The 12,325-nt window shown below is 48.8% G+C and overlaps 1 protein-coding gene across 3 annotated transcripts in view; it reads right to left on the reverse strand.

The window, feature by feature from the left end:
• EPHB2 (EPH receptor B2) overlaps positions 1-12,325 on the reverse strand; it is a 215,621-nt gene that overhangs the window by 15,183 nt on the left and 188,113 nt on the right. For 2 of the 3 annotated variants that reach the window (XM_069575029.1, XM_069575030.1), the window contains exons 7-9: positions 11,566-11,728; positions 8,742-8,850; positions 7,654-7,721 (exon numbers count right to left, since the gene is read on the reverse strand). In XM_069575029.1, the coding sequence (XP_069431130.1) occupies positions 7,654-7,721; positions 8,742-8,850; positions 11,566-11,728 (340 nt within the window). The remainder of the gene's footprint in view (positions 1-7,653; positions 7,722-8,741; positions 8,851-11,565; positions 11,729-12,325) is intronic. The other variant, XM_069575031.1, reaches the window with a different exon arrangement.

Raw genomic sequence — 12,325 nt, forward strand, 5'->3', positions numbered from 1 at the left:
ATTGTAGAATTATTTCATTACGTATCACAATGTAATAATAACAGAGGGCTTCCCTGGTGACTCAGATGGTAAAGAATCTGCCTGCAATTCACGAGACCTGAGTTTGATCCCTGGGTTGGGAAGATCCCCTGGAGGAGGGCATGGCAACCCACTCCAGTATTCTTGCCTAGAGAATTCCACGGACAGGGTTGCAAAGAGTTGGACACGACCGAGTGATTAACACACACTAATAATCATAATAGAAATAAAAATCATAATAGAAATCACAGTAAATGTGATGCACTTGAATCAGCCCTCTACCCCTGCCACTGGTCTGTGGAAAAATACTCTTCCACGAAACTGCCGGGACCTCTGGCTTAAAGGAGGTCCTTAAAGGCAAGTGCCTTCCTCTGGCTTTCCTCCATAATGGCCTCCACTGACAGCTCCCTGCTACTGCCAGCATGAGGAATTACTTATCCAGAGGTCCCGGACATGCCTCACAGCTTCTGGCCTCTCTGCTTCTGTTCGCGTGGTTCCTTCTACCTGGAGCACCCTCTTCTTCCTTTGTGTCCAGGTCGAATGCCACCTCTTGTGTGCAGCCTGCCTGGATCCCTCCAGAGGGGACCAAGGCCTTCTCAGGCTAGCACTGCTCTGCCCCCAGGCCCACTCCCACAGATGTCTGTATGACTTTTCTACCTCGTGCCAGGGCTCCCGTATTCACAGGCCCACAGTCCCCCTGACCCTTTTCTGGAACACTCTCCTGCCTGCGAGGGCTTGCTTTACCCTCTCTCCCCCAGGGGCACAGAGGCCATGTCTGTCTTGTTCTTGCTAAATCCCAGGGCTTGGCACATAGACGGTGCTCAATAAATGCTCACTGGAAGAACACTAGCCTTACTGGTTGACATGCCCTTGTTTTCTCTCTCCACCCGTTTGGGGTCACAAATACTTTTGGGAATGTTGTGAAAGCTATGAATTCTGCTTCCTGGCCAAGAATTCACACGTGTGTGCATGTGCCAATGGTCAGCATGTAATTTTGGGATGTTTATAGGCCCCGGAAGCTCTAGCAGTTATTAACTCTCCAGTTACAAGCCCTTGCTCTAAAATGTTTTCTCTACAGTATATTTGAGGGTCGTATATAGTAGGTACTTAATAAATGCTTTTTGACTATATGGCTCTGAGTGCTGCAGTTCCTGCTTCGGTGACCCTCTGGTTTCGCCTCACCATTGATAACATGATTTGCTCACAGTTTAGCATGGTTTCACCACATAGCAGACCCTGTTCTAGGCACTTAACAGGTATTGATCCAATTAATCTTCCCTGACAATCTTTCTGGGTAAATGCTACTATTAGACTGAGCCCTACGAAACTGTCAATATTTGACTCCTCTTGATCTACATGGAACAACAGACTGGTTCCAAAAAGGAAAAGGAGTACGTCAAAGCTGTATATTGTCACCCGCCTTATTTAACTTCTATGCAGAGTACATCATGAGAAATGCTGGGCTGGAAGAAGCACAAGCTGGGATCAAGATTGCCGGGAGAAATATCAATAACCTCAGATATGCAGATGACACCACCCTTATGGCAGAAAGTGAAGAGGAACTAAAGAGCCTCTTGATGAAAGTGAAAGTGGAGAGTGAAAAAGTTGGCTTAAAGCTCAACATTCAGAAAACAAAGATCATGGCATCTGGTCCCATCACTTCATGGGAAATGGATGGGGAAACAGTGGAAACAGTGTCAGACTTTATTTTGGGGGGCTCCAAAATCACTGCAGGTGGTGACTGCAGCCATGAAATTAAAAGATACTTACTCCTTGGAAGGAAAGTTATGACCAACCTAGATAGCATATTCAAAAGCAGAGACATTACTTTGCCAACAAAGGTCCATCTAGTCAAGGCTATGGTTTTCCCAGTGGTTGTGTATGGATGTGAGAGTTGGACTGTGAAGAAAGCTGAGTGCCGAAGAATTGATGCTTTTGAACTGTGGTGTTGGAGAAGACTCTTGAGAGTCCCTTGGACTGCAAGGAGATTGAACTAGTCCATTCAGCAGGAGATCGGCCCTGGGATTTCTTTGGAGGGAATGATGCTGAAGCTGAAACTCCAGTACTTTGGCCACCTCATGCAAAGCGCTGACTCACTGGAAAAGACTGATGCTGGGACGGATTGGGGGCAGGAGGAGAAGGGAACGACAGAGGATGAGATGGCTGGATGGCATCACCGACTCGATGGACGTGAGTCTGAGTGAACTCCGGGAGTTGGTGATGGACAGGGAGGCCTGGTGTGCTGTGATTCATGGGGTTGCAAAGAATTGGACACGACTGAGCGACTGAACTGAACTGAACTGATCTAAAAAAATGGCCATTTCATTTGGTTTCAACCTAATGGTCTCCCCCTTTTTTGATGAAGAAACTGATATAAGAAGGGCTAAATGGGATTTTCCTGGTGGTCCAGTGGTTAAGAATCTGCCTGACAATGCAGGGGACACAGGTTCGATTCCTGGTCCGGGAAGCTCCCACCTGCTGCAGAGCAGCTAAGCCCATGCAACTACTGGGCTTGTGCTCTGAGACAAGAGAAGTCACTGCAGTGAGAAGCCTGGGCACTGCTACAAAGATTAGCCCCCGCTTACCAGAACTAGAGAAAGCCGGTGCACAGCAATGAAGACCCGGTGCAGCCATAAATGAATGAATGAATGAATGAGGCGAAATAACTTGCCCAAGGGGACATGGACATAGCTAGTTAGTGGCAGAAGTGTTGTTTGAACCCAGGTTGTCTGCCTTGAGGGTTTATTCTGAGTGCTTCCCCACCTGTGTCTTGGGATAGAATGTGATCCCCTTGTGGTCAGAGGTTTGCACAAGGCCTGGCTCCCAGGAAGGGCATTTTCTGAACTGCAGTTGGAAGAGAACCTTGGCAGGCAAGAGTCTTCAGAAAATATTGGGCCACTGTTTGGATGACTCATGACTGTCAGGGTCACCAAGAGTGTCATGTGCCATCCTGAACCCATGTGGGAAATTCAAGATGAGGGAAGGAGGAACCAGGCATCCAGAGACCTGGATCTGCATTCTGGATCTGCCATCAATAATGGTAACAAACAAGTTGCTTTATGAGTTTGAATTCAGGATCAGCCTCTGTATTAATCTGGCCCTGTGCCCTTGGGCAAATTACTTCACCTCTCCGCATCTCACTTTTTTCATCTGCAAAATGGAGATAATAAACAAATCCCCTATCTCGTAAGGAGGTTGCAGAGATTAAATGAGAAGCTTTTGAAAAGGTTTTGTTCAGGATTTGGCAACCAGAAAGCACTGAATAATTGTTAATTGTTATCATGAGGAGTTGCTTATTATTAAATATTATTATTACAAAGCACTTTAACATCCATTAATTCATTTAATCCTCAAAACTCTGTGAAAGAAGCATCATTCCTGCTACTTCCCAGGAGGCCAAGGCTCAGAGTGGCTTTTCCTGAGCTTCCAGTGACTTCCCCAAGGTCACTGAGCTGGCCGGTAGCAAAGTAGTGTTGAGAAACCCGGTGCATCCCTCTGGCTCCATGTCCAGGCACCATAGACGTCAGCACTCATCCAGCATTTGCTGGACAACGGAAAACATGAGCCCATGAGGGTGACCTTGGGTCAGTCACACACATAGCCAGGCCTCAGCTTCCTCCTCTGTCCCAGCCACACAGGGTTGCTGGTAGATATGTGATCACGGGGCTGGCAGTGTTTTGAGAAAAAAACAAAACAACAAAATCTTGCTCAGATGCAGAGAGGAGGAGCATGAGCTTGAGAATGCGTTGATTTATGAACAACACGTTCTATTCTGGAGTCTATTTTTAAAATAAATCCCTGTGTCACCTGTTTCCTTGTTACTGACTTGCTGCTCTAAATAGTGACGCTCCTGAATGGCTCCAGGTGATGGAGCGTGTGAGCCTGTCTTACTCAGAAGGGTGTAGGTAACACAGCGTGGCCAAGACTGTGTTTGTATCCCAGCGTTTGCCCCGCACAACTGCGGGACCTCTCTGTGCCCTGGTTTCCTCATATTCAGAGTGGGAAATGATCAGGGTTAAATGAGGAAATGCACGTTGAGCATTAAAGTAGCTCTTGGCCCATAGAACACAATATGTTTAGCTATATCATGATTTTATTACTTGGGGAACAGGCTGGGGCGATGGAATTGATGAGTTTTATTTTTAACATACAGGTGGATCTTTATTTCTGTGTGGTTAAATTTGTCCACGTTTGTCTTATGATCCTTTCATTGCTTTTGTGCTTAGAAAGTGCTTTTCCCTCCACCTATCAATTAAATAGTTACCTAAATTGTCTCCTGGAAATGTTAATGGTTTAATTATTTTTACATTGATGTCTAAAAATGATTTTTAAGCTCAAGAACTTTTACTCCAAATTAAGTCTTACCCAGAGGGGCCTCCCAGGTGGCACAGCGGTAAAGAATCTGCCCACCAGTGCAGGAGCTGTAAGAGACACAGGTTTGATCCCCAGGTTGGGAAGATCCCCTAGAGCAGGAAATGGCTACCTACTCCAATATTTGGAAAACTCCATGGACAGACGAGCCTGGTGGGCTACAGTTCATGGGGTCGCAAAGAGTCGGACATGACTGAGCAAAGCGTGCACGCGCGCGTGCACACACACACACACACACACACAGAGGCTTAATATCAAGAACTCCTGGACTCTGCTCTTTATTTTATACCCCATATCTAGTACTGCAGAGAATCCAGTGGCTCTACTTTCAAAGTGTGTCAGAACCCTCCGCCTTCCCACCACCTCCCCTGCTGCCACCCTGGTCCAGCCACCAAGGAAAAGCACTTCCCTGGATGATCCCAAAGGCCACCTCCCAGTCCCTGCTCTGTCCCTGCCTGGCACCGCCCAGTCCATGTTCCACAGGGCTGCCAGAGAAGTCTTGTGGAAACTGTAACTCCGAGCATGTCCATCTTTTTCTCAGACCCTTCCAGAGGCTTCTCATTTCACTTAGAGTTAAAACCAAGGCCCGGACTTCCCTGGCGGTCCAGTGGTCCGCCTGCCACTGCAGGGGACATGAGTTTGATTCCTGGCCCAGGAAGATTCCACATGCCCCGGGGCAAGTAAGCCCGTGTGCCACAACTCCTGAAGCCCTCGAGACCTGGAGCCCACACTCCACAGCTGGGGAGTATCCCCCTCTCTTGGCAACTAGAGAAAGCCTGTGTACAGCAACAAAAACCCAGTACAGCGTTCCCAAATTAACATTAAAAACACTGTTCTAACCCCTGCTTGGAGAATTCTGAGCATTACTTTGCTGGGGTGTGAGATGAGTACAATTGTGCGGTAGTTTGAACATTCTTTGGCATTGCAAAATGAAGAAGAAAAGAACTAAAGAGCCTCTTGATGAAAGTGAAAGAGGAGAGAGAAAAAGTTGGCTTAAAACTCAACATTCAGAAAACAAGATCACGGCATCTGGTCCCATCACTTCATGGCAAATAGATGGGGAAAAAATGGAAATGGTGAGAGGCTTTACTTTTTTGGGCTCCAAAATCACTGCAGATGGTGACTGCTGCCATGAAATTAAAAGACGCTTGCTCCTTGGAAGAAAAGTTATGGCCAACCTAGATAGCATATTAAAAAGCAGAGACATTACTTTGTCAACAAAGGTCCGTCTATTCAAGGCTATAGTTTTTCCAGTAGTCATGTACGGATGTGAGAGTTGGACTGTGAAGAAAGCTGAGCAAGATGCTTGAACTGTGGTGTTGGAGAAGACTCTTGAGAGTCCCTTGGACTGCAAGGAGATCCAACCAGTCCATCCTAAAGGAGATCAGTCCTGAATATTCACTGGAAGGACTGATGCTGAAGCTGAAACTCCACTACTTTGGCCACCTGATGTGAAGAAGTGATTCACTGAAAAAGACTCTGATGCTTGGAAAGATTGAAGGCAGGAGAAGGGGACGACAGAGATGAGATGGTTGGATGGCATCACCGACTCGATGGATATGAGTTTGAGCAAGCTCTGAGAGTTGGTGATGGACAGGGAAGCCTGGCGTGCTGCAGTCCATGGAATTGCAAAGAGTCAGACACAACTGAGCGACTGAACTGAAACTGAACCCCTGCAGCTCTGAATCACCCCTTCCTACCTTGTTTTTTTTCCCCACAGCACTTTCATCTTCTGATATACCATACACTTTGCTCATTTATTGCACGTATTGAAAAATTTTTTCCTAGGATTTTTTAAATTATATTCTGTTTAAAAATTGTGCTAAATTTGCATAATATAAATTGCACAATTTTAACCATTTCAAAATGTGCAGTTCAGTATTATTAAGTACAGTCATACTGATGTACAACCAATCTTCAGAATTCTTTTAATCTTGCAGAAAATGTAAACCCTATTTTTTAAGTTTATCAATATTTTGCATTTATATTAAAAATACCTGTCACTTTTTAAAAATTGAAGTATAGTTGAGTTGGCTTGTTGTGCCCATCTCTGCTGTACAGCAAAGTGACTCAGTTATACACATATACACATTCTTTTTTTATATTCTTTTCCACGATGGTGTATCACAGGATATTGAGTATAGTTCCCTGCCCCATCCATGAGGACCTTGTTTATCCATTCTAAATGTAATAGTTTATTGTCCCTCCCACTAGAATATAAGTTCCATCAGGGCGGGAATATGGGGTTTGTTTACTTGCGTGTCCCCAGCACCTGAAGCAGAGCCTGATGTACGTGATGGGCCACAAAAAATACGTGGCAACTGAAGGGGTGTGCGGATGACCCCTCACTTGGGAACTATCTGAGAAGCCCTAGGGTACCCCACTGAGTACAGTTTGAGAGTCTATAGGGGACCCACTTGGAATTCCCATTTGCCAAGTGAGCCAAAGTGAGGATCCTATCTCCTCTCCCCCACAGATTGTTGGTTCTGCAAGATCAGACGGAGAGGAATCTACACTCTGTTCTTCTCTCTGCTTGGCGCCCCTGGGAGGAGACATCTGCTCTGGGTGTGTCTGGCACATGTGCCCCCAGCCCTGGCCAAAGGTGGCATGGGACAGTGAAGGAAACCAGGACACGGTGTGGGGTCGGGAAGAGGCAGCCAAGGAGTCACTGAGCGGCACAAGAATGGGCCTCCCGGCTCCCTTCTGTCCCCTCCGCGGTCAGAGCCTGGGGTCCCCATCGTCTCACTCAGATCATGTACTGGGTTGGCCCAAAATTTCGTTTCCCATACCATCTTATGGAAAAATCCGAACGAACATTTTGGCATACCCGACATTTATTCTGCCAGTCTGTCCGGTGCCTGCTGTGTGCTGGGCAGCCAGCGGACACCGGGGAGGTGGTGGCGACTGTCAGACACGATTTCAGGTCCCCAAGTGCTCCCACTATAATGGTGGAGGGACAGGGAGACGACCATCACCATGCAGCCAGGTGGGGGCGCTGTGCATCCAGGGGAGAGTGGGGAGCAAGGACGGCTTCTCAGAGGGGTTTGTACAGATGAAGCCTGAGGGAATGAGCTAGCCAGGGCAAGAGAGGGAAGAGTGCTCCAGGCAGGAGGAACAGAATGTTCACGTTCAGGGAACAACAGCTCGACATTCAGTCTGACTGCAGCAAGGGAGGAGGCAGACAGAGAAAGGAGGCTGGAGAGGTTGCTGGGGAGCTGACAAGTGAAGGATCCCGGGGTGCCGGCCCTGCCGGGGTATACGTACTGTGGCCGCTGGTGTAGTGTTGCAGCTTATCTGTGTACTCCGAGTCGGCACGTTCAAACCCCCGTCTTCTGGAACAAGAGCAAAGGGCTGGAGCCACCTGGAGGCGCCCGGGGAGATGGGAGCCACAGCAGGTGATAGGCAGAGGGTGGGCAGGCCCTGGAAACCACCTCCGTGCCAGAGAATTCCCTGCTGGACCCTTGCCTCACAAGCTCACCTTCCCTGGTTCCCCCTGCCCCCAGCCCTTCCCACCTCTCCAACTTCAAGTCCAGGCTCACTGGTTCCCCTCTTCCCTCTCCAGCCAAGCCCCTTTCAAAGAGCAAAGGCATCTCTGGCCGTGGCCCCTGGTCCCAGAAACCCAGAGGCTTCTGTCCGTCTGACCTTAAGACCTAGTCTGTTCTCAAGTGGGAAGCTCTTGGGACTTCCCTGGTGGTCCAGTGGTTAGAACTCTGCCCTTCCACCTGCAGGGGGCACAGGTTCGATCCCTGGATGGGAAAATAAGATCCTGCAGGCCATGCAGTGTGGCCAAAAATAAATAAAGTAGAAAGCTCTAAGGAAGAAGGGACAGTCTGTACACTAAGTCCAGCAGAAATCCAGGAACCAGTGCCACTGCTTGCCTTTGTGCTTGCTGTGCCAGTCCCTTGGATGCCAGACACCTGGCCCTGTCTATGTCCCCTCTCTTTCTGGCCACCTCAGCCAGCTGAGCTCCTCAGCCTGCTTCAGGCCCTGTTCACGAAGGGGCTTTTGTTAGAGCAGAAAGTGGGGCAATCTGTACTCTCCCTCACTGTCCCCTGGCTTCCTGCACTGTGCAGTCTTTGCTGCCCACTGTTTGGAGCTGTCCCTTTGCGCTGAAGTATTAGTGTCTCGGTGAGCCACCTCCGTGGAGCATGGACTTGTCCAGGGCAACACCTGACCAAATGGATGGACTGCCAACTGTGGCCATTTAGCCGGTGGGAGGCCACTTGGGGGTCTCCGGGCCTCCCCGAGCCCCTCCTGCCCCCTCTGGTCATAGACCCTGTTCAGGGATGGCAGAATGGATGGGCAGCCCTCTCGGAACCCAGGCCTGGCCCAGGCAGGGGGACACCACCCACCTGTTACACACGATGGCGATGACCACCACGGCGATGAGGAAGACCAGGCCGGCCGCCGAGGAGCCAATGATGAGCGGCAGCTTCTCCTGGATGCTTGTCTGGTACTCGGCTGGAGAGGAAGCACAGCACACTGTTCTCAGCCTGGCTTGGGGGGTCATAACCCCCTGCATCCCCACTGCCCTGGCTCTCCTGGCATCCCCAGACTCTCTGCCACTCCAGACAGAGCATCAGGTGGAGAACTGGCTGTTACTCCCTCACAAGTTACCTTGGACAAATCCATGAACTGCTCCGGCACTCAACTTCTCATCTATAAAATGGGCATAATGCCTACATCTCAATGTAGATATGAAAATCAATAAGGAGAGCCAACCAGTCCGTCCTAAAGGAAATCAGTCCTGAATATTCATTGGAAGGACTGATGCTGAAGCTGAAACTCCAATACTTTGGCCACCTATGCGAAGAACTGACTCACTGGAAAAGATCCTGATGCTGGGAAAGATTGAGGGTGGGAGAAGGGGACGACAGAGGATGAGATGGTTGGATGGCATCACCGACTCAATGGATATAAGTTTGAGTGAACTCCAGGAATTGGTGATGGACAGGGAGGCCTGGCGTGTTGCAGTCTGTGGGGCTGCAAACAGTTGGACGTGACTGAACTGAACTGAACTGAATAATAATACACTGGCAGGCATATACACAGGCAGGTCAAAACACAGACTCTCAAGCCAAACTCCTTGGGTTTCAGCTCCAGTGGTGCCACTTACTATCTGTGCGATCTCTGGTAAAGTGACTTATCTCTGTGGCTCAGTTTCCTCATTTGTAAAGTGGAGAGGATAATAGTTCCCATCATAGGATTTTTGGGTAAAACACGTAGAGTGGGGCTTCCCTGGTGGTCCAGCGGTTAAGAATGTGTCTGCCAGTGCAGGGGACGTGGGTTTTCTGCCTGGTGTGGGAAGATCCCACACGCCACGGGGCAGCTAAGCCCGTGTACTACTACCACTGAGCCTGCACACGCTAGAGACGGTGCTCCGCAACGAGAGAAGACACTGCAGTAAGAGCAAACACAGCAATAGAGAGTAGCCACCAGCTCGCTGCAGCTAGAGAAATCCCGCATGCACCAGCAAAGCCCCAGCCCCAAATAAACAAACACATTAAAAAAAAGCCCACTTACAGTAACTTATAGCACATAGTGAGTACTCAGTAAATATAAACTATTATTGTTTTTAAGTGTTTTAAGAGCCTATCATGGGTAGGTATGTACCTTGTGTGAGTCTCAGAACAGTTCTATGATATCCTACGTGTAATTATCCCATTTATCAGATCAGAAAACTGAGGCTTCGCAAAACCGTGACTTGCCTAAGTTTACACAGTTAGACAGTGGCCAGTGCCAACATTTGATTCCAGGTCTGTTTAACCCAAGGCCATGGGCTTAAGCAAGACAATGTGTAAAATGCGCTCAGCATTGGTCCTGGCTCTTGGAAACCCCTCAGTGCATTCTCAGTGGCATCAAGATCTTCATTATTTAACACTGTATTCTTATTACTTCTCATTGCCTCCAGGCCCAGGCAGGAGCTTGCTGAAGTCAGGGACTAGGTCATTTCTGCATCCTTAGCACAAGCACATATTTGTGGAATTAATAAAGATCTTGGGACAGTCCCCTAGTCCCCAGGTCAGTGACCCTCAACCAACATACAAGAGGACCTAGAGAGGTGAAAAACTCTGGCCATGAGGAAGGGGGATTTTACAGAGGAGCTGAGTGCTAGAGGTGATGGTGGAGCTATAAGGGAGGATTTTTGTGATAAGACAAGAACTCAGGGGTCCAGGAGCCCCTGAGATGTTTAACTCGGCACAGGCTGAGGCCTGTGTCCAGGGGTTGAAGCAGATGCTGAGAAGGGATGCTGCAGTGTGGTCATAAATATTCTGCTCTGGAGTTTGGCTGGTTGGGGAAAAGACCCCCAGACTCACAGCAGTGACAACTATGACCTTAACTCTATTTTGGTGAGCACTAACCATGTGAGACCTAATGCCAACCCTGTGCTCGGGCCTGTACTTTTATGCCCTTCCTGACACTAGTTTCATGATGATGCTGATAATGAGTTAGCTGTTATCATCCCCATTTATAAATGGGAAAATTGAGGCTCAGAGAGGTAAGATGAGTTACTCAGGACCACACAGGTAGAGCTCAATCAGCACTGTAATTTCCATCTGTCAGGCATTAGAGCCTGCATTCTTTAACTATGCGGCTTCTCAAAGATTACCGGAGCAGGAAGGTGCTTAGAGACCATGTGGTCCCAGACTCGGAGACACAGAGCACATGGGCTGCGACTTCCCATTCTCTTGTCCAGGGAAAGACATTACTAATCCATCCCAGCACTTCTCCCTGTTGAGTTCAGATGTCACTTCAGGATGCGTCTCAACCCGAATGCATGTCATTGGTGTGATGTATGGATAAGATACGTTTGCTCCCTCAGATGGAATATAACACTTTGATTTTTATAGATGAGAAGAAACTGGACCAGGGAATGGAAGTGACTTGCTCAGAGTCGCTTTGCAAGTTGAGGCTAGGCTCCCAAGGGTCCTGGGAAAGGACATGATGGTAATGGAGGAGTCCATATCCTTTCTGGGCCACAGAAACAGTGCCTGCATATGTGGCTGTGCAGTTGGTATAGTGCACGAGCGTTCTCACCCAGGATGGAGGGAGAATGACATCTAGAAGGGGGGAAGGAGCCCTTGCTAATTTGTACAAAGGCACTTTATAGATGCGGCGCCCCTTGTTCTGTCTGTAGAGTCAAGGCCCTCCTCCTGCGCTCTGGCCCCCACTCACCTTCGGTCATGGTCTGGAAATACATCTTGCCACTGTAGCGCCCGTAGCCTGCCACGGTGCGTGCCCGCACCTGGAAGACATAGATGGCGCCGGCTTTGAGGCCCTGCACAGTGACCGTGTTGGTGGGGCTTTTTATGGCTGTGGCGTTGTACTCACTCAGCTCCTGCCGAGGAACAGAGAAAACAGTTAGTGAGGCTGTGCCCGAGTCCACCACCTCCTCCTGCCACTTGGGGGCAGGTCTGGCTACTGGACAAATTCTGTGGTTCCAAAGATTTCACTCCTTCCCTATAACAGAATGACATGCCTACATCTTCAGCATATGATTTGCAACACTTCCCACAAAAGAAGGCAGAAGGTATTTCTTTGCCTCACAGATGGTGAGTTTGTTCCTGTGACTTGGTTTGGCTGCTGGAATACGCTAGAGGACGTAATGCAAGTAGGGGCTTTACAGGCACTTGTTGATTTGACTCAGTCTCCTGGGCTTCTGCCATCTGTCATGGTGAGGCTTAATTTGGGTAACCGCTGGTTCCAGAAGGGGAAACATGTGAAGAAGTCCTTGCCCTAACTCCTAGGCTGAAACAGCACCACCTCAGTTGACCCAAAGACAAAAATCCATGAGCAGGAAAAACAGCCACTTCCCGTAAGCCGCTGGATTGTTGGAACTGTTTGTTCTGCAGCATCATCTCAACAATAGCTGACTGATACACACAGACTGACTGGCCACTGTGTGCAGACCCTGAAGACGAGGCTGTGAGTTCTT

This window comes from Ovis canadensis, chromosome 2, assembly GCF_042477335.2.
Source record: "Ovis canadensis isolate MfBH-ARS-UI-01 breed Bighorn chromosome 2, ARS-UI_OviCan_v2, whole genome shotgun sequence".
Taxonomy (NCBI): Eukaryota; Metazoa; Chordata; class Mammalia; order Artiodactyla; family Bovidae; genus Ovis; species Ovis canadensis.